Source organism: Centroberyx gerrardi, chromosome 4 (assembly GCF_048128805.1).
Source record: "Centroberyx gerrardi isolate f3 chromosome 4, fCenGer3.hap1.cur.20231027, whole genome shotgun sequence".
Taxonomy (NCBI): Eukaryota; Metazoa; Chordata; class Actinopteri; order Beryciformes; family Berycidae; genus Centroberyx; species Centroberyx gerrardi.
In genome coordinates this window covers 32,129,977-32,157,430 of record NC_136000.1, presented here as the reverse complement: position 1 = coordinate 32,157,430, position 27,454 = coordinate 32,129,977, and the positions used below count along the sequence as shown (strand labels likewise).

At 40.1% G+C, this 27,454-nt stretch overlaps 1 protein-coding gene across 4 annotated transcripts in view; it reads right to left on the bottom strand.

Annotated features, from left to right (window-relative positions):
- Positions 1–27,454, bottom strand: part of LOC139927816 (A-kinase anchor protein 13-like) — a 56,917-nt gene that overhangs the window by 11,236 nt on the left and 18,227 nt on the right. For 3 of the 4 annotated variants that reach the window (XM_071920102.2, XM_071920104.2, XM_078282982.1), the window contains exons 4-21: positions 24,957–25,084; positions 23,196–23,394; positions 22,888–23,083; positions 21,722–21,781; positions 19,078–19,137; positions 16,857–17,046; positions 16,268–16,376; positions 12,727–12,769; positions 12,030–12,141; positions 6,855–7,017; positions 4,401–4,468; positions 3,822–3,879; positions 2,806–2,986; positions 2,152–2,258; positions 1,891–2,037; positions 1,578–1,687; positions 512–655; positions 150–275 (exon numbers count right to left, since the gene is read on the bottom strand). In XM_071920102.2, the coding sequence (XP_071776203.2) occupies positions 150–275; positions 512–655; positions 1,578–1,687; positions 1,891–2,037; positions 2,152–2,258; positions 2,806–2,986; positions 3,822–3,879; positions 4,401–4,468; positions 6,855–7,017; positions 12,030–12,141; positions 12,727–12,769; positions 16,268–16,376; positions 16,857–17,046; positions 19,078–19,137; positions 21,722–21,781; positions 22,888–23,083; positions 23,196–23,394; positions 24,957–25,084 (2,201 nt within the window). The remainder of the gene's footprint in view (positions 1–149; positions 276–511; positions 656–1,577; positions 1,688–1,890; positions 2,038–2,151; positions 2,259–2,805; positions 2,987–3,821; positions 3,880–4,400; positions 4,469–6,854; positions 7,018–12,029; positions 12,142–12,726; positions 12,770–16,267; positions 16,377–16,856; positions 17,047–19,077; positions 19,138–21,721; positions 21,782–22,887; positions 23,084–23,195; positions 23,395–24,956; positions 25,085–27,454) is intronic. The other variant, XM_071920103.2, reaches the window with a different exon arrangement.

The following is a 27,454-nucleotide window of genomic DNA, read 5'->3' as shown; positions in this document are numbered from 1 at the left end:
ATTTGAGAGAAATAAGCCTTTTGTGTGCATAGAAAAAGTCTTCGATCTTTTATTTCAACTCATGAAAAATGGGAGCAAAACCAAAAGTGTTGCATTTATATTTTTGTTCAGTGTATATAGAGGATATCAACAGTGTAATCAGTCCTGACCTTGATGAAAGCCTGGAAGCGTTTATCCTTGGCGTGTAGCTCTTTGTAGAGGTTGACAGCTTCGTTGTGACGACTGCAGAACTTCCCGTAAACTTTCTTCATGCGCTCGGCATTGCAGCCAGAAAACTGAACAAAACAATAGAATAATAGAGCAAAATGTTATTATAGTTGCTGTAAACCAGGAGTCATCTTTAAAGATAAAACAAACAAAAAAAATCATGATTGTCATAATAGTGATAACTGAATGACTTATATATTTTGACGATTAGGGCTTATTTTTATGGTTTCCTTGAAAGCAATTTGATAAACTCCATTTTTAATAACTCTAAGCCATTTTTAGCCAATTTTCTCATCTTCCTCACCTGATTGACAAGGACGTCACCAATAATGCGGATGAGGAAGCTGTTGTCGTTCCGGCCCTCAGCCAATGAGGCTCTCTTTCGCTCCAGGAGGAGGGTGAGGAAGTGTGTGTGTGTCTCCAACAGGTCGTCTAGCATGGGGAAAACCTAGAGGAGAAAAGTGAAAATAAACCAGATTTTAGTGTGAGTGTGTGTGTGTGTGTGTGTATATTAGATATATAGATTAGATATATTAGTTACATGGCTTGTCAATACAGTATATCTTTTATTAACAATGGGATCTGGTCCAGTCGGGGTGATCCATCTCTGATATGATGGATATGATGCAGTTTGACTAATTACATATTTATTGTAGAATAGATCAATACTACACCGGTTGTCTACGGGAAGCCCTTAAAGCAATATTCCACTTCACCAAGATCAGATGCAGCTGGACGAGTTTGTAGCATTCAGATTTTTACTTCCCATTCATTTGAATGAGGCCACGAAAATAGCCTGAAAACTGACATTTAACACGTTGGTGAACAGATTCAACAACAGATCCTGTTACTGTGATTTTCAATTGACTGTGGGTCCAACATTTTAAAACACAATTTTGCCAAATAGCATTTTTATTGATAGAAGAGAACATAGCGGAGGGATATCATTTATGGGAGATAGTTCCTGTTTGGGAAACCGGATCTACTTTTATTTTTAAATACTAATTTTAGTGTAAACCAAGAATAGAAATGCAAAATGATGGACCCAGGACTGCTTTATTGTTTTAAAAGCAGGATCTGTTGTTGAATCTGTTCACCAACGTGTTAAATGTCAGTTTTCAGGTTATTTTTGTGGCCTCATTCAAACGAATGGGAAGTAAAAATCTGAAGGCTACTAACTCGTCCAGCTGCATCCGATCTTGGTGATTAATTTATATTCTGGTTTTCATGGTGGTCAAGTGCCAAATAACCCCCTTGTTAAAACTAAGTGGAATATTGCTTTAACATGAATTTACTCTAATGGGACATATTGATCAGATTCCACACAAGCGTGCATGAGTAAGCAGGAGATTGCTGAGCACGCTATTTACCTTGTCCAGAGTATGAGTGTCCATCTGCAGCTCTTTCTGAATGCCTTTATAGTAAACTTCAGCCATTATCCTCAATGTCCTCACATGATGGAACTCTGTCTGGTACAACTCTATGGGAGGGGAGAGAGAGAGAGAGCGAGAGAGAGCGAGAGAGAGAGAGAGAGAGAGAGAGAGAGAGAGAGAGAAAGTCTATTATAAATGTACTTTCTATTATTGTGGGATTCATGGTTTGCAGAGGTTTCCACACCTCTGCTGTCTAGTTTCTAACTTTCTAACAACAACAACTATAATATTGATGATTTTTTTTTTTTACCATAGATGACATCTTGTCTCTTGATTTCGTCTTTCTTGAGCATCTTCAGGAACTTCTTGTCCATCGTGGCGCTCCAAGAATCGGCCTCTAAATCTTTCACCTCACACTCGAACTCTCCCATCAACTGACTGTCCATCATCTCTGTACCTTTAAACACACACATGCACATACATGTCCCGAAATTAGTGAGCAAGTGAATGACCGAATAGGTGAATGAGGTTTTCACTTATTTGTACATTGTGTGTGTGTGGTTGATCCTACCTTCATCGGTGAGCGACTCAGTCGAAGCGTTGACTTTGCTTCCGTGATGAAGAGAGTCAGTGGACTGGGACAGAAACTTCAGGCCTTTCAGAGGAACTTCATCTAACCTACAGGGAACAAACCCATCCAAAAGGTTTGATTGATTGGTTCAAGTAACCACACTATGTGTTTGCTTTTCCTAACATTTTATATTCTTCAAAAGGAAGAGTCATTTTCAACAAATCTATAAGTGGAGTTTGAGGAAACGTTAGAGTAGTTGATGGTGTGTATAGCTGATAATTTGTGCCAATATTTGGTATCTTTAAATTTTGAAGCCAGAAAAATACGAATACATCCAGAATTGTATTCTTGTCAGGGTGAAACAGCATTTAGACCATCATAGGACACTAAAACTCTCCATTGAAAATATACATATATTTTTTTTTGGGTTACCAACTCCTTAAGGCAGGGTGACCCACCACACCTATTCAATAATGGAGATTCTAATATGCATTACTGCCTTTAAATGAAGACTTAATATATAGAAAACATTACGAAGCAATTGAACGAATAAAGAAAATGTGTAAAAAAAATTACATTTCAGAACCTCCATCATATCTGAGGCAGATGGCATGACTGGCAGATAACTCTTCTATTTAATAAAAGGCATCTCACCCTGCTATGTTACTGGTGGAGATGCTCTTGGCCAGGTTGCTGTGTGTGTTGAAAGACAGAATGCTGGGGTTTCTCCGCGGAAACACCATGGAGACCTGGTCCTCAGGGCTGGTGAGGACGGACCAACGTTCCCGTGACGACGACGACGATGATGAGGATACCGACGATGCTGAAGACGTAGCTGGTTATGGACATAAACAAAAAATGCCCCTTAAGATCAGCAAATAGAACTGTGAACTTTTAACATAACATATGCAGATGTGGCTGTTGGGACTTCTTCAGTGTTATTCCTAGTTTAGGAAATATTTCATTTTTTTTCATTTTTCCTTTACTTAATCAGGTAGTCTCATAGTCACAAAATTTACAAAGAAAAAACACTGTATCATTCAGTCAAGCCTTCCACAACAAATAACATACATTCTAAAAAGCAATTACAAACATCATACAAAATGTGAGATATCATTGCTTTAAAATCTTTGAGGAAGGCAAGAAATTTTGGCAGCATTTTCCATTACAGTACACAAATTACAGAGTAATTGCTGTGTAATTACATAGAAATTATAAGGATGTAACTGGTAATTTCTGGTAATAATGAGTAAGTATTTGTAATTATAATTTGTAGGTTAAATGCTGGTAATAATAAGCAAAGTATGACAGTAATTATTCAGCAATGATTGCACAACTTACTACTCGTTATTACTTGTTATCGGCAGAAATTACCAGCATTTAACTGAGAAATTACACATTATAACTACAAATTGTTATTTGTTACTACCAGAAATTACCAGTTACTTTATGATAATTTCTATGTAAATACACAGTAATTACTCTGTAATTTGTTTATAGTTTGTTTGTGGCCAGTGTAAAACTGAATGTGTGGTCTTACATTTACAACTGAATTTAAGAGAACAGGTTGATTAATTCTGAATTTCTAATTCCCCATGGGGATCAATCAAGTTTCATTGAATCAAATCAAATCAAATCAAATCTGTTTGTTAGTTTGTGTTTGTTCTTACATTTACTCCTCAAGTTAACAGCTGACCCAGGAACAGCCTCTGGCACCAACGACTGCTGCTGGAAACAAACACACGACATTATTAAAAGGGAGCTATCACTCAAATGAAGACCTCACATACTGTATGTTATTCCCGTGGTCTTCGTCAATCCAATCACTCCTCTCGTTAAAGGTTCACGTCTCGCTTCTCTAGTTCTGTTGGTCAATACTGATCGACTGCCCTACACCATAGGAATAACAAAGATGAGTTTTAAAATGAAGTGCATTCCTCTTAAACAACAACAACAAAAAATCTTGTGAGAAAGTGGGACTGTGGGATATGCAGCTGAATGGGGAACAGGTGTGTGTGTTCTTGTACCTCTGTCATTATGGGGACCAAATGTCCTCACGAGGATAGAAAGATGTGGAAAGTCCTCCAAGTATAGAAATACAGACGTGTGTGTGTATGTGTGCACTCTTGGTACTGTAAGGTACATTGGATAAAAGGTGCCCACTAAATGCTAATGCTATGTCATGTCATGTCATGTCATGTCATGTCATTTCATGTCATGTCATGTCATGTCATGTGTTCCAGACCTACCTTCATTTTGCTCTTGGTGCAGACAGCCAGACTCTCTCTGCAGCTCTTATGGACATGGACACCACAGTCTGCAAACAGTCAACACGCATTGATCATTAGAAGCATACCTTCTAATCTTAATTCTTAATTTAAAGCTGCAATATGCAACTCTTTTGACTAGAGTAACACTAAATAAATGGGATATATTATACATTATCAGTCTGTGTCTGTCTCTGAACCTGAGCGTTCATGCCTAAATCCCCCGTTTGCCTGGATTTGGCTTTTCAATGATGTTGGGGCGTTTTGGGGCGTATGCTATTCGCTGTGGGTGTGTCGTACGGGTGTGGCCAGTGGCGAGCTGGTTGTGGCTATCAAGGTGAGACTAGCAGCAACAGAGCGGAAAAGTCATAGCAACAACAACTATGGAGGAAAGCAGTATAGGACAAGAAAGAACAGCAAAGATAAACGTTCAAAACCACGGTGAACATAATTTAATTCTGTCTCTGCGCATCAGACAAGAAGTTTTTCTCTATAGTAATAGTGGTCTAGCAGTTATGTCAAAGCCACACACACACACACACACACACACACACACACAGGGTGATGCAATAGCCTGCAAGACCGACGGAGAGGATAGTTGGCCAGCAGAAGGCCACCCATCTCATCCATGTCGCATTTTTCTTTATTTTTACTATTTTCCACATTTTAGAATAATAGTAAAGACATGAAAACTTTGAAATGACACAAATGGAATTATGCAGTGACCAAAAAAGTGTTAAACAAATCAAAACTATCTTATATTTTAGATTCTTTAAAGTAGCCGCTCTTTGCCTTGATGGAAAGGCAAAGGCTTTGGAAATAAATTCATACATAGGATCAACTTCACTATTTATATTTGCCTAAGAAACTAATTTCAAGCATTTAAGCGTAAGCCTTTAGATCAAAATGGCTTTAAGATAATGAAAAACATAGTACATTCAATCAGGTGTCCCCAAACTTTTGACAAATTCTGTACAGTATATGTAATTTGTTAAACAGATATATATGGTTTATGGCTCATTAATGATATTTATCTGAATTTGATACCATCGATCCTTCTACGCACAACCTATCTTCTATAAAAGTCCAGTGTATGTGGTATATATATATATAGCTTTCAGGTCATTTTAGATTCTGAAAGGTCCCTGAAGACTTGTGGGAATCTACATAATTTCCCCTTTCCCTGCAAGACAAGACAACGGCAAGACAACTTCCCTCTGGCTGGCGACTCCATATCATGCACTGCACAATGCGTTTTGCATGTTTTTAGGGTGGATTATTGTGATATTATCGTGATTGTGAAAACTGCCGTGTATGACTGCAGACAGACAGCGACAGCATCATTTCCTGCCTCTTCAGACCAACAACTTCCTGTTAAGTTATTCTCAGGGATTTCCATACTTTTTTTTTTTTTTTTTTGATGGTTAACCAATAATTTTTTTTTCTAAAGCTTAAGTAAGTTTTTTTAATTTTTTTATAAATCTTTTTATAAGGAAGGGATTTCCATACTAATAAACGGTGCTGAAAGAACGTTTTAAAGAAGTTTCATCATGATCATTTTGATGCTGAAAAGTCCTGTTGATCTTGTTAAAATCACATGCTGTACATACTTAAGATACTTTCTCACCAGATTATATCAAGTTATGTCTCTCCATGAGGCAAAGAAATTGCTCCATCATGGCTGTAATTTAGACAGAAAATGATGTATGATGTTGATGATTATTCTGCATCATGACTCATTATGAATATCCTTGTGATACAGTATAAATGCAAGCCTTGGGTGTTGCCAATTAGGAAATGGGACTCTGACATCATCCATTCAAATTTTCCAAAAATCCAAAAACACTCATGGTAAAAACTTAATCTCAATAAAGCAGAAATACTTTTGAAAGGATATAAAACGAGAAAAAGTAATGGATTTCTAGTAAGTAGTTTCTTAAAGTTGCTTGTGGCGTGGATACTTCCTGCTGCTATTAGATAAAAAAAAATGCATCTACAAAAAAAGTCAAATGTGGAGTTGTGAGGATTTCGCACTCAGTCAAATCAAGGCTAAGTTCATTCTAATCAAGGAATGAATGAGAAGCCCAGAGATAAAGACGAAGTGGGGACGAGGGGAAGTGAGAGAGATAAATCATAATGAAAACAGAAGAGAGATTACTTCATGTGGACAAGACGGGGACAGGCCGCAGAGGAGGAAGGAGAGAGGAGGAGGAAAAGGAGGAGGAAGGGAGGAGGAGGAGGAGGGAAAGAATAACACCAAAGAGGAAGGAAGGAAGGAAAGAAGGAAGGAAGGAAGGAGGAGAGTGGGAACATGAAGCATGTGCCAGAAAGCTCTTTAGGCATTGAGAGATTCATGGTTTGGAGGAAGAGGGGGAGAAGGAAGAAACGAGAGGAGAAGGAAGAAGAAGAAGAAAAAGAGTGGCAACTCTATCTTACTGTTACAGAGGAAGGCTTCCTTGGTGCCGAGAGGTTTGGTACACTGCTGACAGGCTGCGGAAGAGGAAGGATTCACCGGCGTGAAGAGATGACTGTTCACCATCTTCCGTTCTCTCTCTTTACTCTCTCGCTCCTTCTCTCCTCTCCTCTCCTTGTCCTTCTCCTGGAAAGAAAAAAAGAGAGAGAGAAGATTAGCTTAACATCCAACGTACACCGGGATACCAAGATTAGCTTAACGTCAAACTTCAGTCCAGTCTCTACGAATCAGTAATCCCTTAAAATCACCTTACATTTTCATTAATTCACATTACTTCATCCCTTAATTCATGCAAAATCCCCTTAAAATTAAATAAGGGAGTTATTAATCGAGGAGATCCCATCAAAACCTCCTTAAACACCCCTTAATCTTTACTCCTTACTTTCTAATTTAATGTAAAATACCAGGGAGACAGGAACTTTTCCATTAATAACTCATTAATAACCCTGTAAACCATGCACAAAAGGCCTGAAAAATCCCTTAATGAATATTAAGAATAAATCTTACTTTAAAATACTTTTTTAAAGCTATTTTACTTTTAATGGATAATTAATGTTTATGTAATGGAGAAATTAAGGACATTTCAGGGATAAAATTACACTGCTGTACCATAAAGCGAGCGCAGGTGGGCCTCAACATTTTGCTCAAACCTAAAGAAAGTAATTGTCAAAGACATTTCTTTCCTTTCCTGAATCAAACTTTGAAACTTTGACAAGTAATCGCACGTTTCCCACCAAGTTTATGCTGTTTGGGTCAAGTCCAGGAAGTCACCTGGCTGAAATTCAGCAATAGTTCAGAAATATTGTTAACGCTTTATATTTCTGGGTCCACAATTTCCTAATTATTTCCTAGAAAGGAACTGTTCATTTCTTATGGGAGGGGAGAAATTATAGGGAAAATAGAGAAAGTTCAAGGTAGTTAAGTTCCTCCAATTTCTTCTGTTGTTTCCAAGACAGAACCTAGTAGTTATATAGAAAATTTTAAATTAACTAAAATTAAGAATTCAAAAAATATGATGATAATTGACCTCTGCCTAATATTTGTCTAATAAATAATTTATGGTTTTGCAGTTCTTTCCAGGTAATTATTTTAGAAATTGACAGTATTATTATTATCCACTCCACCAGACTACTGACATTTTCTATAGAACTACTACATCATTTCATGGTTCTTTCCAGGAAAGAAATTAACAGTTCCTTTCTAGGAAATTATTAGGAAATTAAAATAAAGCGTTACCGAAATATTGTTAAAAAGAAATGTTATTAGCTTTTAAGTTTATCATTCGCAAAACAATTTGAAATTTGTGGATTTCATCGGACTCTGGCTCACCGAAGCTCTTACGTCTCCGGCTTTGTTCGAATTTGGCAAGGGCAAGCCAGGCTCAAATGATCAAGTCCAAGTCCAATTAAACAGTAATCAACAGTCCAACACTTCACTTACACTTATCCATTATAGTGAGGTGTATGTATAAGATCACTGTTTTATTTGTGATTATCAGGGATTTGGCGTACGGAATAGTTGCACTGCAACTCTATGAACAAATACCAAGATCAAGCATCCAGCATCCAGCCTGTGATCTATAGTACCTTATGACCCCAACATTAGTCAAACCTTAATTACTAGGCTCCAAAAGTGGCAGAAGCAGTAGCAGTTTTTCAAAAGTTGAAGCTTGTTGAAGTACTGGCATCTACCTTACTTCCTTTAAGTACTAGTTGCCAGTACTTAAAGGAAGTACTTAAAGGAAGTAAGGTAGTTACCTTACTTCCTTTAAGTACTGGCAACTACCTTACTTCCTTTATTATTTGCATAAGAAGCAGAGACACTCAAGACTAATGTTGATTTGACTTATTTTAACTTATTTAAACTTCTAATTCCGTATGATCTTTTTTATGTTTTTTGTTTTTTTATTTTGCCCACTTTTAATCTCTAACCACTTTACCATTCTTATTTATGCCTTTTTCAAAGCACCTCTAAACTAAACTCTGCTTTTAGATTAGTGCTATACTGTATAAATAATATACAATATTATTCTTATTCTTATTAATAACTAGTGAAGCAGGAGAGGGACAAAATCATTCCCAACTATGAACCACAACATTTTGGGAAAACAGATCAGAATTGTATTTTATTGTTGAGAATTGCTTTCTATTTTTGTATACTACTGAGTAGCCTACTGAGTCCTAGTTCCAGCCTAGAATAGAGTAGAGTGAGACCAAAATAGTACATACCATGGTTAAATAATTGTCTTTCCTCTGTGATATTCTGTTATTGGCCCTATATACAGTGTGAGCTATAATCCAGTCAATGCAGGAAGTAGTCATTTCCCATAAGTAAGGCTACTGTAGCGTCATACTGTACTGCTGCTGTCTGGTTTGCTGTAAACACAAGCATATTATGGTTCGGTTGCCTAGATACAGTCAGAGCATCAACGTGGACGGAAACTATCTTCACTATGAATTTGTGTTGAGTGTATATGTAAAGTGGGTCAGAGTTATGAGGCTTAAAATAGCCGTGAAGCTTCCAGTGTTGCGAAAATGAATGAGAAATTATACAGAAAAACCTTTAACATAACGGTGACTCAACCCTCCCACCATCTTCCCACCAGCTCTGTCTGAACACACACATACACACACGCAACCGTGAACTTTTTACTGCACACAACAGTAAGTTACTGCTACTCCGCTGCTCTCCCCTCCAAGAGGAATTACTTGCGCGATTCAGCTTTTGTTCACTTTTCAACTGGTGGAAGGTGAGAGGAATGATCTGAAGATCTGATGATGCTGAATCTGATGATGAAACTTGACTTTACAGGCAATACACTGTATCTGTTGAATATGCGTGAAGAAATATTGAGGATGGACAGGCTGCAGGAGTTAATGTAGCCTTACAGAAAAACCACATGAATTTCCATGTTTTTCCACGTGTCCACATGTGGAAAAACTGTTATCACATGTTATAACATGTGGAGCACTAGAAAATGCTCCAAAACCACACATATTTGTATATGTTCCACATATTGCCCATGTGATGTCATGTGTTTCACAAATGTGAAATTCATTTGATAAATCGTCGTCATCATTCTCGTTACTACCACCAGCATCATCCTCATCATCCTCATCATCACCACGTAATCACCATCATCACTACCATCTAGGGATGGGACGATATATCGAAATTCAATATATCGCAATATGAAAATGTGAAAAAACATTTTATTCCGCTGTAATAATCACAAATGAGACCCTAACCCTAACCCTAACCCTTGCCCATCACAATTTCACAAGCTCTCCATCCAAATTATATTATTTGCACTTTGTAATGACATTTTTAAATAGTTGTATAATAGTTACAATCACCATTGTATGTTTCACTGCATGCTGAGGTACACTTCATCCACACACACAAACACACATCATCATCATCACCACCACCATCTTCCTCCTACCTCATCCAATCTGGTTTCTCCTCTCCACTTCACGGAGCGACTGAACCTCTTACACAGCATGGCTGACTTCAGCTCATCCGTCTCTCCGTCTTTCTCCCATCTGTCTTTCTCTATCGTCCCTCCTGTCTTTCTGTCTCGCTGTCTCTCCCTCTTTCTATTGCTCTCCCTCTGAATACTCTAAAACCCTGTCTGTGTGGGCCTGTCTGTCTCGCTCTCTCTGTCTGTCTGTCTGCTGTCGTTTTGACGGACTGTCACTGTGTACATGCCGCTGCTTGTCTGTCTGCTTTGAAATCAGGAAGTGAGCTAGCTAACATCTGTATGTATACACACACACACACACACACCGCAGCACTGTATTGGTTCCTCTTTCTCTGCACCGTCTGTCATCAGTTTCCTGCTGAAATTTTGCAGCTCCAAAAAGCCGCTGTTTCAGGGATACGCCCGAAAAACCTATTAATTTTCCCCATTGACAGCGATGCTATTTTTAAAAATGACATGTGTAGACATGCATAAATGTACCCAGAGAATAACACTCACTTCCAATGTAGTGCCCAGTAAGTTATGAAGTGCATTTGGCATCAGAGGAACTGATATTGTTGAAGTCATGCAGGAGGAGAGAATTAAACCACAGAGCTGAGTTTATGCTTCCTGTTATAATCTGCTGCTGATGAGGCAATCTACCCTGCTGTGTTTGTGTATGCGTTTGTGTTTAAATGTGTGAGAAAGAGTGAGAGAATGCTGTGTGGTTCAGTATGAGAATGAGATATGAGAATATAAAGGCTTTGCAGTTGTGTCACAACTCCCTGCAACAACATCTAGCACCGTAATGGAGGTTCACTATAGAACTGGCAGTGCGCAAATAATGCCTAAAGATATAACAACCAGGCTAGAAAAAGAGAAATACCTGAAAAAGCTTGTTGTGGTGTGGGTGTAGATCCATTCAGTGCCGTTCTAAGTGAAAGTGAATAGTCTGATAAAGTAATTTCCAAATGTAGGTTACTGTGACACAGTCTCTACTCCAAAACACTCTGAGTTGTAGCTTGAGAAGAGTCAGCTCAGTCAACCTGGACAAACTGTTAGCTAGCTAACTAGCCAGCAGGCTAATTTAGCAAAGCAACCAATGTTAATGTTAATATGGCACTACACTCGTCACTGCTAAGTAATGTTAGCTCAGGGCTGCTAACTTTGGTCAGCTGAGATTTTCATGTCATGGGCTCGGTCTGTATTTTCAGAAAGTGAATTCTTTTCGGCGATTCTGCAGGAGAGAATGAGCCAATCCACAGTCTGTCCTCACTGAGCCAATATGATCTCATCATCTAGGGAAAAAAATATCACGTGCTAGCCGATGTGTTTAGACTAACCTAGTCACTTTCCTCAGACTGAGAGAGGGCAACCCTGTGTTAGCTATGGTGTAAATCAGATGTGTTTATAATAAGACAGTGATGGTTAGCTAGCTGACATTATCTAAACACAAAGTCTATCAGATGTATCAGCGGTGAAATGATCAGTTCCCAGTCAAAAACAGCACAGAAAATAACCATGTCTATTCAGAAATACCTAACTTTTCTCAACCGTTGTTGCTAAGAGCTGAGGACCTCCAATATGGCCGCCAGAGGGAGCGTTATGTCACTGTAAACACGCACACAAAACCCAACAAACAAATACACAGAGAGACAAAGGGTTCGTCTCTCACCTTGCTTTTCTTGCTCATCTTGCTGCGGAGGTAGCTGAACGTCCTGCTGACTTTCGTCCCTCCTCTTCCCTCGGTGTCGCTCCGCAATGGGCCCGGCTCCTCCTCTGAAATACTGAGAAACACGGAGAGCGTTCATGACGCCCTTTCTGCTTTCACACGTCAGTTGGGAGGTAAAGGGAAATGATGGGGTGAGACAGAGAGGGATGGTGGCATGTCACCTGAAGTTTGTGAGCCACAAAAATGTATGCTTTTTGCCTGAGCTACATGTGACCACAGATACTGAGCTATGTACAATCTGGTGAGCTGATGGTAGGTAGTACAAGTAATGGCTAACGAAGCAGTAGCTAGTGAGCCAACAGGAGGAAAAGAGTTAAAATGAGGGCGTTTTTAAACATATAGTTGGTTTGGTTTGAATCAGGTGAGTTGTTGGTTCCCTCGATTTACACGTGTAGTTTTGACCCTACTTTGACCATTAAAAGATCCTTGTACTCTTGTCATTTGGGGTCAAATCAAATTTACTACATACAGCAATGTAACCCATAGTGTTTTACAAGCATGACTAATGTTCAGCGTCATGAAAAAGACAGGCAATAGCAAACAAGATAACCAACACCGTAAAGGGACGCAACAACAAGAGAAGTAAGGTCCACCAGAAACCCAGGACAATGTCATTAGCATTGTCAGGTTCCTTTCTTACCTGTATTCTACTGACCCGGAAGTACTGGAGAATGAGCCCGGCCCTACAGGAAGCAAACAGGAAACAGACATCATCTGATCAGAGACAAACACGATTACATTACATGGCGATAATGTATAAGTGATGTCTGCAGGAGATAGAAGCAGCATCGGCCGATACGGATCACCGATTACAGGGTCTATTTGAAGCCTTCTATTCATCGTGTAGCATTATTTATTTATTTAACTATTCTTAACAACATTATATATTAAGTATTAAAATTAAGAGATGAGAAAGTATCATGAATTGACAATTGAGAGAGAGCGAGACAGAGAGCGAGAGAGAGAGTGAGTGAGACAGAGAGCGAGAAAGAGCACGACACACACACACACAGAGAGAGAGAGAGAGAGAGAGAGACAGAGAGAGAGAGCGAGAGACAGACCACACAAAGAGACCACTTCTGTTTGGATCTCTTCCCAACTCGTCTCTCCCTAACATTTTTGCAAATGTATTGTCTTTTTCAGACACCTGGTAGAACTGCCAGACCAGTGAAGCCATTTTAGCAGCGCGTAGAGAAATTGTCTCGCGTGTTTTGCGTCATCTGATCGGCTTTTATAAAGACCACCGATCAAACTATTTAGAACGAATATCGGCTGATAACAATCGGTGGCCGATCGATCGGAGCACCCTTAAATGGAACCAGTACATGCCATGCAACGGTCTGACTAATTTTTCATGTCATGTTGTGTAGATAATATGCATGCAAACCTCATCACTGGATCCATCACCTTAAATAAATTAAAATTTCTATTTTGTTAGTTCTGATTACTTTTACTAGGTTTGAGTCCCACAAAAGTACGGAAGAGGATTAGGGCCACTTGTGAAAAATGTATTTGAGTTCTGAGTTCAAAGTCAGAATTCTGAGATTAAAGTCAGAATTCTGACTTTACTCTCAGAATTCTGACTTTGAACTCAGACTTTAATCTCAGAATTCTGACTTTTTTCTCAGAATTCTGACTTTAAACTCAGAACTCAAATAGATTTTTCACATGTGGCCCTAATCCTCTTCTGTACAACAGCCAATATGCCCATGACTTTACCTTATCTTTGTACTTCCCAAACTCTCCCATGTATAAAACGTATACAAAGAAAAAAGACTCATAATACACATCAAGTTTGCTAGATGCTGTTTGGAACAGCAGCTACATTGGCTCAAGATGGATCTCGATGATTGGAAAATGGCAGCATGGACTTCAGAGCCTGTTGATATTCACTGATGGTGAAGGGATGGATGAAGAGAGAGGACAGAGGGACAGAGAGATGGAGAGACCGACACATGTAGAGCAGAAGGGCCTGTGTCCACTACACATTGAAAGGAAAAATCCACCATTGGATACTCTTACACTGCTATATATCACCAATCTGTGGTGTTCAGTGCATTCCAGGAGTTATTTTGTATGGTGTAAATCGCTTTTTCCCTCAACCTGCCTCGTCTCCTTCTACTTCAGTTACTGATTCCCAACATTTCCCAGAATGCCTTAAGGAAACGCCCAGAGGAGGGGCGTGAGCTTGCCGCATTCAGCTGTTGGTTATACGTGTGTAGGTGGGGAGAGCAGTGGCAACAGCATAGTAAAAAGCAGGAAAACATCAAGAACTTTACTTTCTTTTCCAGTCAAGAAAAAGTGAGAGTGGGGCGAGAATTACTGCAGCTGTGCCCCTTACTCAAAACACAACATGCCTTGTGGCCGCATTGCATTCTGGTCTACTGAGGCTTCTGTCTGTGTAGAAATTGGTCTCTCTGCCTCTTCTACGATGGATTTCTCCCTGTATGATTGTTGAACGTCGGTGCATAATGGCAGCTCTAGAAAGAAGCTCTCGCTCTTTAATTCTGAGACTGACACCAAAACCTGACGTTTACTGTTGATGTTTTAGACACCTGACACATTTTCTGGTATCAAACTCCATTGTGCTGGAAATATCTTGACGTGACAACAGTGTTAAAGTGTTTTAGGATGGGTTTTTCCTTTAAAGAGTTGAAGTAGCCAGTTCAACTCACTGCTCTACTAGAAACACTATCCCTTATGTAATTCAGGAGCGGGTTTTGGGAGAAGCTTGATCGGAAAGAAGCACAGCCATGCTGACCAGCAGACGACTTGTGGTTTGGAGGCTGGAAGTGGGATGTCGGATGTTTTTCCGAAAAGTGCTATCCAATGAAACAACTCTCTCAACACTTTCAAAACAACCAAGATAACTGCATATGTATAGTCAATACAAATCTCGAGAGTGACAACTACTGTCTTTAGTTTAGGTGTATTTTCATTGATTGTTACAAAAAAATATATATATATATACAAAAAAAAAGGCTATTGGAAATGCTGCATTGCTGGTTCCAAACCCATTCAGACTGCCTTTAGCAAGCCATCATCGTCATCATGTTTATTCTTAATGCAGTTATGTAACTGAGCATTAAACTTATCTTTCCTAACTTGGTTTGGTTTTACTTATGTTGGATCGATCAGAGCGATGCTTGTAGCACAGCTGTTTGTTTAAAAAAAAAAAAAGAATGACAGATATGACAAAAAAACCCCACTCAAATTTACTTTAAGGTAATGGGATTTGAAGGATTCAAAGGTATAACTGTTGTTAATATAGGTCCAAAGAGGGGACTTCAATTTAGTGAAAAGGATCAACATAAAGTAGCACTCTGACATAGGTATCACATGTAGGTCAGCGGTAAAATGCAGGGGGGTTTGGAGGAAGGTCAGAGGTCAGTTACCAACTAGGTGATCGGGATAGGGCTGCTTCAGACCGAGAAATAAAATGGATAGGACAGTCACTCGTGTAGAATTCACGCATTCCTGAATAGTCACTTGGTTGGTACACTTAAGATGGCTGCCACAGAACCATTTTTATCCAAGGAAATACGTGTTTGTAGAGTGCAGAAGACTCAGAAAGCTGATGTGTGACCATGACAAAGGCATTTTATGGTTGAACTCATTGTATACACATACAACTTTGCTGAAATTGCATAGTGGCCATCTTAGTTGTAGTGAGGGAGAAACAAATAACAAAATACACCAGGAAGTGCTTTTTCTATCCATTCTGATTCTACGGCTTCAGCAAGAGGTGACCACATTTTAGTGAGCGGCTATTTTTTTTAGGCAACATTACAAAGTAAGGACCAAAGGCACGCCAGGCATTCTGGGATTCATAGTACTTACTCCCTCCCTCCTCTTCCTCATCACTGAAGGAGGAGCCAATAGAAAAGGAGCGTCTACTTTTGGGGAGGAGTGGGGAGAAACTGAGAGAGAAGCTGATTCGTCGCTTTGACCGAGGCTGTCCAGTCGCTGAAGGGCATCGGTGAGGGGGGGGGATGGCAGCGGGATGAACGAGGAAATCGAAAAGTTCATTTTTATTGCAACAGTTCACAAATAAATCTGAATTCAAAACTGCAGGAGGGAGAGGGGAAGGAAAAATAAATGAAGGGAACAGAACAGAACAAGCTCCGTAGAATGAAGGACGATGATTAAAAAGGAGATTCTGAAGATAAGCAGAAGCTCACCATCTGTTTCGCGGTGACTGATGGCGACCATAGAGATGGATTTGGTGAGGGTTTGGTGGTGGAACATGGAAGGACAGCTGGTTGTCATTGACAGAACCTGATGAGAGCTCTAAAAAAGACACACAGGGAAAAACACAAAATCAAGCCAGAGATGGGTACAAAACAAGCATACAAATCACTAAGGATGATGGATGAAAGGATGATAGCATACTGATTTTTGGACTGAAACTGCTTTCAGACAATGTTTTACACCGATATTCAATGTCTTTAAATTTGACCATTTTCAACAAAAGTTTTACTGAAAACCCTAAGTATCTTCCTTATATCAGATGCTAAATGCTTGCTGAGAATGTGGAAACCAATGAAAACATTCAGTGTCAATAGACCACAAGCATAGTATTGATCAATTCTACAATAAGTATGTAATCAATCAAACTGCATCATATCCATCATATCAGAAGTGGATGACAGGGATTGGACCAGATCGGATTTTTAATAAAAGGACAATATCAGCTCGATGTATCAGCTGACTGATATATCAGTCTACCCAGAGCACGCACACACACACACACACACACACACACCCAACCTGACTATCGATGCTGCTTGCGTCTCCCTCTTGCTCCTCCTCAGTGAGGGAGACCAGCGAGCCTCCCCTCTCCTGGCTGTCCAGACGTAAGCCCCTCCCCATGGCCCTCTCTTCCCGATCGGACGCACCCAGGCTGGGGCATGTGGCCTGGCCCGCTCCCCTCTCCACCTCCAGACCCTCCAGACTGTAGCTGCATGGAAAGAGAGTGGGCAAATGCAGAATTACAGTTAGACAAGTTTTATTAAAGTACTGTTATGAGGCTTTGTACCTGACCCATCTTCTATAGGCACTGACTGTATTTTCTGTCTATTGTACCACAACTACACTCAATTCAGCCCAGTTTGCCCCAACAAATATACAAGTACATGATCAAGTTTTTATTTATTTATTTTAATTAGGTCAAATGCTTTAGCAATAGCTTTCATGCTGCACCCCGCACTAAAACCAAACCTGGGGTGGTCAAAATAACCCCGACCATGTTCCTTGTTATTGTAACATATTCCTGTGAACCGTGGCTTTCTGGTGAAGAGGGCTTGCGTTGTGTGCACCCTGTACAAATACAGGTTTTAAAATTGAATAAAAAAAGGGAAGAAGAAAGCAGAAATATTGCCTCAACAACATTGCCCCTAGTTCACTGTCAGGGTGAGCTAAAACCATTCGCTGACCGTGAACAGCGATTCCTAATAACTGCATGCGACAACATGTGTCGTAACGAAGAAAATGAGGCAGAGATTTTTGGTTATCTTTTCTTCTGATACGTGATATTTAGTAAAAATGAGATAGAAGCACCTCAATATTATGAACATAATTATTCAACTTATCTAGCAAGCAATGTATCCACTGTTGAGGCTGTATAACTGCAATGAGATTATATTACTCTGATACTGTTTTAAATCCGTCTGTGATAGATAAGCGAATAAGTTAATAACGTAGTTCCAAAGTCTTGCCTTACCAGTTTGCATCAGTAATGACAATCACGATACTGGTCATTGTGAACGGCAGCTATAGCTAATACAGCACTGCTCTCTCTACGATACTGTAGCCTGTGTCACAAATATGACAGCGGCTGAACTGCGCTGCTCTTGCTATTGACTGTGGGAGGTCTTCCTCATTGTGCTCTGACTTCCTATACTGCGGTAGCTCATGTACAAACACCACACACAAACAGGCTTCACCCACAAAAAGCTCAAAGAGAGTATAACCAAGTCATAAGGCAAGCAGACCGCATGCCGCACAAACATGTACAAAGTGTTTACATCTCTTCTTTATCGATCCCTTATCAATCGACAAGTGAAATATGTCGTCCCCCGTGAATGATGCAGGCATCCCTTGGGCCAACCAATAACAAGATGCATTGTCCCTCCAAGTTTCAGCAAAATTGGACTGGTGGTGCAGCAGTTGTGGCCTTTCCAAGTTTGAAATTCTGACCTTTAACTATAGTGCCTCCATCAGGCTGATCAGTCTACTTTTTAAACGTTAGGACACAGTGCCAAAATGCGTCCTCCCTCCCAATTTCATTGAAATTGCACCAGTGGTGTCTAGGATATTATGTATGCGTTAAAAATTTTGATTAATTCAATTTCATTTTAGCACCCCCATTAGGCCAATCAGTGTAATTTGTAAGGATAGCTAGACGCATATAGCAAGTTTTCTGTCAATTGGACTTACGATGTAGGAGTTACAATTTTGACCCTTCATTATAGCGCCCTCATTAGGCCAATCAGTGTAATTTGTAAAGCTAGCTTGATGTGTGTTTCGTATCCAGTGGACTTATATTGTAGGAGTTAGGGCATGTCAAAGTTAGAAATTTTGACCTTTAATTATAGCGCCCCCATCGGGCCAATTAGTGTATTTCTTTAATTGTTATCAACTGAGATATCATGTTTGACGGATGGATGGACACAGTCGAATCCCCAATCCCCAATGACCATTTTGAAAGTTATATAAATCTGTATAAATCATATCTAACAAATTAAGATGAACAAGTTTAGGTACCCCCTGCTCACCCCCATGAACATTATAGAACATTATAGTTGCAAATTATGCATTACCTGGTCTTTAAAAGCGTTTTATATGTCCATGTATTAAATACAGTATATGTTTTGGCCTGGCATTTAAACATCCCTCTGATGGAAACACTCAAAAATGGATCTGGATGCAAATGCATCATCAGTTCCTTCCTCAACACATAATCAATAGCTTATCAACCAATACTGTTTACCTTCTGTTGTCTATTTGCTCCTGATCGGGACGAGGCAGGTTGGACGGACACCAACTCATACTGGAAAAATGGAGGGATAGAGGGATGAATGATGGATGACAAAATGAGAAGCATGGAAGAGAAACAAAGGATAGATGTGGGAGAAGGAAGAGATTAGATGGTTGATGGAGGGATGGATGAAAATCCGAGGGTCGATGAAGAGTGGGATTGGATGAGATGGAAAATGAGATGGAGAGAAGAAAATGATGACATAATGAAAGCTTGAGATGAGAGATGGGTCTAAGTTAGAGAACAATAACGGGAAACTAAAGGGCTGGTGTTTTCATTCAGTAATCAAGATTCAATCATTTGAAAATTCAATAATTTGTTGCCATTAGGGCTGCAGCTATCGATTATTTTAGTAATCGAGTATTCTACTGATTATTCCATCGATTAATCGGATAAGAAATACTTTTGCTTTATTAAAGAGCACTAGTAAATATACAAAAGAGAAAAGCTGTCCGCACGAAGCTGTCCATACGACGCTGTGATTTACTGAAAAAGAGGTGAAATAGTAATTATTGATATTTATTACTAGGCCTAAATATCATACAAGTTCATAAGACTGGCTAATGTACATTTATTTACTATGTTGAAGGGTTGCCCTACACCTGCTGACCCTACTCACTGCAATCAAACTAAACTGAATATACCTGCTGTATTGGATTAGTGCATTTTAGGCTCTAACTGCTACTTACACCACCTGATATTTTGAGTAGGTGTGTGTGTGTGTGTGTGTGACTATCATAATATGGTAATAACATGAATGAAGCTCAGGCTTTCACAAATTGACTGCAGCATTTTATTTTCTGTGGTTATTTTCTTGAGCAAAACTTAGCTAACTTAGGGACATCATAACTAGCCACCATATTGATTTACGTTCTTAACTAGCCATTACATATAGCCATAATTAACGTACATTCTTTACTAGCCTTCATCCCATCCCGTTTTAATATTAAGTGCTGACTCCGCCCACCCGGGCCAGTTTCGGCGTACGCCGGGAGCAATTACAAGTGGACCCTATCCTACAGTCCCTGCTCTCAGCGGAGGGAAGGAGCTACACTGTGTGTGGGAAGCGCTGTGATCATCAGACCTCTCTGGATTAGACAAGCAAGTAGAGCAAACCGCCATCAGCCGTACCAATTTATTGCCAAATGCTTTGGGGTTCAACACATTAACATTGCTTCCCATGGTCAGAAAAAGTCGGCAGATTTGTCGCTAGTCGCTTTTGAGAAATAGAGTTGCCAGGGGGGTCTGAAAAGTCGCTAAGTCTAGCGACAAAGTCGCCAAGTTGGCAACACTGGATCCCAAACTTTGGACACTTTCTGTTGTTTTCTCTGGCCTGTCTCTTCTCTTCGCCCCTCGCTATTTTCTCTTTCTTTCTCCAGCGCGTTGTGCAACAGTAATAATCATCCGTACGAAACACAGTGAGCGTGTATATAGTTATATGGATTAAACGAAGCTTCGATGCAAAGAATTTGCATCGATGATTTTTAGTAATCGAGTTACTCGAGTTTCTCGAGGAATCGTTTCAGCCCTAGTTGCCATATCAACCAAAGATGCTGGGAATTTCTTAGTGTGCTCAGGATAACATTTGGTTATTACCCCCATACTCAGTTTAATATATAGTAATGCAATACTACAGGAGAGCAAGAAGTGACTAGTGCCACGATAGAAACTAATTACACTGTCCTACTTCAATCAGTCAGATGTGTCATGGCTGCTGAGGTGTTGATAGCTCTGCAAGCCTCGGAGGAAGCGCTACTGCCAAGGTGTGCCGTGCCGAACTTGATACATCTGAGTCTTGCTACGCCATATTGGATGGAATCAAAGCCGATTTTCCGTTTCCACCGTCCCTCCAGCACCCTCAGTCCTTCCAGATGTTGTTGGCCGGTTCTTTCATTTCATTAATGACTTTTCCAGTGAATACCGTGCATGGGACTTGGGAGCGCGTAGCTCGGCTCTCTTGTGAACAGACGTGAGAATGGAAAGACAAGACCGAGGAATAGTTCTCCTCTGGTGATAAAAGGGAGAGAATGCAAAACCGCACCCAAACGCTCGATTGCTCCGACGCGCTGTTGACGATGTTTGGGCGTGTTTTGAGCTTGGAGCGTTGCTGGTAAATGGGCTTGATATCTGATTCTGGATTGACGTTACTTTTAGCCCACAAAACTGAAGCGCACATTCATCTTAGCCAAACAAAAGCTACACCATGAAATCAGATGACGGAATGTCAACAGCGCATTACTACATTCTCGTCTTTTAGACATCATTTCCATCATAAAGAATGCTTGTCCGCCTGCGCTGCTCTTGTCGTCAGTGACTAGTCTGAGCATGAAAAGAGGAGGAGTTGAATTCAATAGCAGAATTACTGCCATCTGTGGAAAAACCTGGAAAGTGATTCATTGACTATATCAATGTCTTTTATAAAGATCCTTTGACAGAATTTTATGCTGCTATTTGTCATCAATGAGGAGTCTAATAACTTCTCGATGGAATAGGGGTTACATGACTATACCTGGAAGAAGGTGAAAACCTAAGATGGAGTGGAGTGATGGGTAGATAGATAGATAGATAGATAGATAGATAGAGATGAAGCATCTACCTTCTCCTGTGGAGGGGTGGCTTGGCTCTCTTCACCTCCACTGACAGGCTCTTCAATGAACTGAAAGAAGGGAAATAGGGATGGAGAATTGTTAGAGGAAAGGAAGAGAGGGATGGACTGAGAAAGAACAGTTGAATAACAATGTATCTAGTTAAAACTACTATGGGGACAGTGATAATTTTAAAGTCTGTGTAATGGGACAGAAAGGTGAATTTGGCGTTTCTAAAGGGACAGAGAGCTAAAGTTGGTCTTTTCAACATCCAATAAAGACCCAGTATAAACTGCCCCATGTTCATCTTGTGATGTGAAATCCATATTGTAGTGTACAAGTCAACAGCAACAAAAAAAGGTAGCCCACTGTCCCAATACATACATTATAGATCATATGTGATTAAATGAGTGTTAATAGAGGTAACTAATGCTTCTTTTTAAACAGTCTCTCTCTTTTGTTCGAGACTTGCTTTAAAGCTCACTTTAAATTTAGGATAAGATGGTGTAGTGATTAACAACTTCTGGCCTACTGTAGGGTTAATCTCACCAAAACTTAATGTCATTCAGTACTTTGAGAAGAGCTGTCTGAAAGTGCATTGAAACTTCTCAAATAGATCATTCCTGCTCATAAAAGTTAGTTAATTACTGCTAGTTTATGTGGAGAGTCAAAGACTTGGTGGGCAAATGCCAAGCGCACATGAAGAGGGCTTCATCTTAGCTGTGGTTTCACTTGGAGAGATTGTGGAGACGATATCAAAACAATGTAAAGACGCCATATTATGAGTGGAGACAGATATGTCTTGAGTAGCTGGGGTGATCTGCATTCTGATATTGTCTATTTTATTTACACAGAAGCTTAAAAATTCACAGAGAAGAGAAGCCTAGAATGGATGATGTCAGAGAAATAATGTGTCCTAGCATTTTTAACTTCTACTTTTGTTGCTAGAATAGAAAAAAATCTACCTTCAGCAGTGTCAAATTTAAGTGTAAATCAGCCCCAAAAAATCTGTGCACATAAAGAATTAGCCTGTTTCCATATTTGAAAAGACAGAGAAGTAGTAGGGAAAGAAAGAGAGAAGACAATGGAGATTGAGATGACGACAGATGGAAAGAGGAGATGTGACATGACAGTAATTGAGTAATTTATTTATTCAACAAAGTGTGTCCACGCTAACCTGCGCTGTGTCACGTCGGCCTCTCCTGCGGCGCTGTTCCTCCCCGGCTCCCAGCTGTGACGGCGGAACGGAGACAGGGAGCGGATAGAGGCGCGCAGGATGGCGGAGGAGACAGGGTTTTCTGTCACCTGGTCTTTCTTCTCCTCCTCCTCTCCTCCTCCTTCCGTCCCTCCTCCTCCTCCACTGCCTTCTCCTCCTAGGAATCGCGACAGAAAAATGGACGGATGTGGAAACAAAACTAAAACCTCACCGCCTACCGCTGCTAAAAAAAATACATGACAGAGGAAACGCTGAAATACGCCCTTTACCTCCTTCCCCTGTTTCTGACTTCCAGGGATCTGCAGAGCTCCAGGGGGCCTCCGCGTTGGGTGTGTCCGCTGACAAAGCACCCTGGCTGGGCAGAGGGGAGGCACTGAGAGGCCCCTGCGTGGAGGAATCATCTGTGGAGGACCAGGAGACACGTATCCCTCTGTCTCTGCTCTCTAGCCCAGGGACATGATCTTCAGGCTAAGGAGAGAAAGAAGAGTACATTTTTTGGTGTTAAAGGCAGTATTTTGTTTAAAAAACTGTACTACTCTAAAGCAAAACCATTTTTTCTTGTAGAAGTTTTGACAAACACTCCGTCAGTCCACAAAGACAAGTCAAGAGAAAGGGCCTGTTGTCAAAGCATAGAAGAAACACACCCACCCACCCACACACACATTCATATTATTATACTGTACTTGTGAGGACCTTCCATTGACTATTCGTGCTAATAAAAATAGATAATATAATATTATATTATATTAAATAATTCATTAATACCATTACATTCTATACTATTCCTCCAAAATTGAATATCTTTTTGGTGGGGGGTATTTTATTTTATTTCTTCCAAATTACATCACATTTCTAGACTGTAATAATAATTATTATTAACAGCCTAGAAGTTTGATCTTACTATTCAAGCATTGGAGGAAATTGTCCCCACATAAGGATTTTCCTCATCTTTCTAACCTTGTGAGGACATTTGGCCCTCATAAGACTTGTTATAAGCATTAGTTCCTAAGCCTAACACACACTTGGACAGAACTAAACCAGAGGAAACGGATTATCAAGGTAGTAACAATAACACACACACACACACATAATATATGTCTCCAAGCCTCAAGAATCCCTTCTAGCTACCATTCCGGTCCAAATCTCACCATATATTTTTAAAGATTGGGGTTTAGAGTCAAACTGTCAAATTGTCCAAATGCCGTTTCAAAGGATCGTGCCAAGAAACGGTTCTGGGGGGAAAACTTTGGCTTGCAGGCAGCGGAGTTTAGCCTAGCTGACAGTTTAATCTGTGGAGTTGCAGGATTACAAGGTGGAAAAAGGCCTCTTCTAGAACAAGTGAGTCACACTGAGATCACACAGCGCTGGGCAGATTACACTCAGAACAAAAAGCGATCTATATAGTGCCAGAAAATGGTTCTTTGGTGCTGTAAAGAACGCTTCTGTATAACATCATGCTCAAATGGTCTAATAAGGACGTACAAAACAATGCTACATGCTTATGGAACCACTTTCTGGTACTACTTTTTTTAAGGGCATGTGACCCAACTTCTATGCAGCTGTCTGGAGCAGCGGCTGCCAGGTATCTGGTTTTCCTCTTGTTTCCGTCGAGCCGCAGAGGGGACCAGAGTTTCCCAGTCTGTTGCATAACACTGCTAAAAGGTTGCACCATCAAATTTTATTTTAGATTAGGTGCATAGGTAGGAATCTATGCCGGCGCTGTCATTTCTAAATCTGACATGAAAAAGTTCCCAGGTCAATGCCAGCTGCTGTCTTGACGTGAAATCCATCTGAAAGAGGTGTAACGTGTATGACCGCAGATTATGAGCTTATGGAATTTGGCCCGCTGCGGTACACTGCACTCTAACGGCCATTAGATATTTTTAGGTGGGAAATACACACAGCCTTGGCTTGTGAGTGGGACTTGGATGGAAGTTGTCCATCTTTAGCAGGAGCAAAAGCCTGGATGTAATGTGGGCATTCTGTGTGTGTGTGTGTGTGTGTGTGTGTGTGTGTGTGTGTGTGCATACCTTTTTAAAGACAGCGTCATCCAGTTCCGCGCTGACTGTCAGACTGTTGCTGACCACAGTGTCTCTCTGCAACACACACACTGACACGCACTCCTCCTCCCTCTCTGGATGGATGGCCGGATGGAGGGCTGGAAAAAGACGAGGGAAGAGGGACAGATGGGGAGGGGAGAAAGAGAAAAATGGGGAAATTTGAGCAAGCAATCAAAGCAAGTAAAGCACATGATTTTTTTTTTTTTTTAACCTTTGTCTATCCACTATGGTTTTGCTGATTAACACCTTATTCTTATTCTTAAAGAGATTACGGCGCGCCGCTGCTGTGCAAGAAGTGTTGCAACGCCGGTTGCAATCCACCGAGACAGGAAGCTGACCTCATATCACCCAGACCACATAAAAACAGCCTGCGTGTGTGTGTGTGTGTGTGTGTGTGTGTCAGTGGGCCTACTGAAAGTGATCTCATCTATTATGGCTGGCGATGGCAGGAAGGATGTTAGTTCACGGCAATGATGTTGAAGACTTCATTTAAATTGTGCAAGCTAAAGCTAAATAATGAACTCAAGGAACTCAATTTTAGTATAATATAATTAGTCTGGGTTTCAGAGGAGAGTTTTAGTGTCCCATGATGGTCTAAATGCTGTTTCAGAGGCTTGGTTAATTGTCAAACAGCATTTACCCAGATTTGATGGTATAAATGTATCATATACATTATCAGACTAATGTAAGTTATTAGCAGGATCTTTTCAAAGCAAACATAAATCAACACTGCTGTATTTCTGAATTAGAACGGGCATTTTTATGTTTGAATTGGTGGTTGTGCTTTTGTGGTGTTTAGCAACTATCCTGTTAAGTGTGTGTCAATCCCTGTCGGTGAGCTTCAACTTGCCACTTGGCATATGTTGTCATATTTTCCCAGATGGTTCCCCTTGACGCATTCATAATTTTGCAGTTTTTGTAACCGACACCCCTGCAATCCCAGGCACCAACTACTTGGCCTCTTTAGAACTCTTAGTTGCCACGTGTAGTGTTGAAAAGTCCTGTAAACGTATAAAATATACATATATAAAAGTGGTGATTGTTGTTCAAAGCTGGCACATACATAGCTGTTACTTCAAAGTTTAAGTTAATTTTCATATGGCGTTTCCATTATTGTGTCCACCCCTGTAGTTTCCATGGTTTGTTTTAGCTTACTTCAGTGCCAGATGGGCGGGGTCGGCCACATGGGACAATACAATGAGAGGCAAAAAGTTTAGACAATCACAGCAAAGTATATGAAAGTTAATTTTGCGTACTTTTCTGTGACTGATAATGATATGGTAAACCCCGCCCACCTGGCAATCCAAACAGGTCTAAAAACAAAGAAAGAAACAAACAAAAAAAACTAATTATTTGCAACTATTTGGCCAGAATTACGTACTGATGGTCAGAAATGGAAATGTGGCAAACTTACTCTGCATGTGTGCAAGACCAATAATTCTCACTAATGATATTGTCCTCTGAAAGCCTCCATGCCCATGAACCAAACAGAAGCCTGTGTATTATAACTGTATTATACAACAGACCGTGCATTATACACCAGACATCAATGTAGAAATGTCTTAATTTCGATTTTTTTTTTTGTTGAAGAGACACAAACACAAGAGCGGAGAACAAATTCTGGCAGGACGATGAGAGACGATGACATGATCTTGTCTGCACTGATGTCACAGAGACGTTTAATGTCATCACTATCTGTTCCTGTTCATCTTGTGTGTGTGTGTGTGTGTGTGTGTGTGTGTTGCAGGGTTGAGGCATTCCATCTTAATTTCCTCCTAATTCTAACTAATGTAATTCCTGCAGTTCCACTTGCAGGCCTTTCCCCTCTGTCTACAATCATATTAGACCGGGAAGACACACCCACCGGTTTCTAATCCACAACAGGGAAGTGTGTTCTTCATGTGATTCAGGACTTCAGCCACAACTCAACATAATCATAACCTTCAGGCGACTTGGTTGATGGGTCGCTCTATTCTGACTAGGCTTGGGCCGATATTCGATATTATCCAATATCATGATATTTTGTGAATGTCGTGATATTTCCCGCGATATCAAATATCACAATTGTACAAGCTTTTAAACTTATAAACCTATAATCTACTAGTGGTAGGATAGTAAAAAAAACAAAAATAATCATACTTGAAGTGAAAAATGTGTCTTTTTAATTCAAGTGGGTCCCCTTTTTCCATAATCAGCCCGTTTTTCTGGAAATAGAAATAGTTTCCTCCAATGATTGAATAGTAAGGTCAAATTTCTAGGCTGTTAATAATAATAATTATTATTATTATTATAGCCTAGAAATTTGATGTAATTTGGAAGAAATAAAATAAAATACCCCTCCCAAAAAAACAACAACCTGGGAACCCCCCTGCGATAATATCGTAAATCGCAATATTTTGGCAGGACAGTATCGCAATATTAACTTTTGGCCCATCGCCCAAGCCTAATTCTGACTGATTGTGGGCATC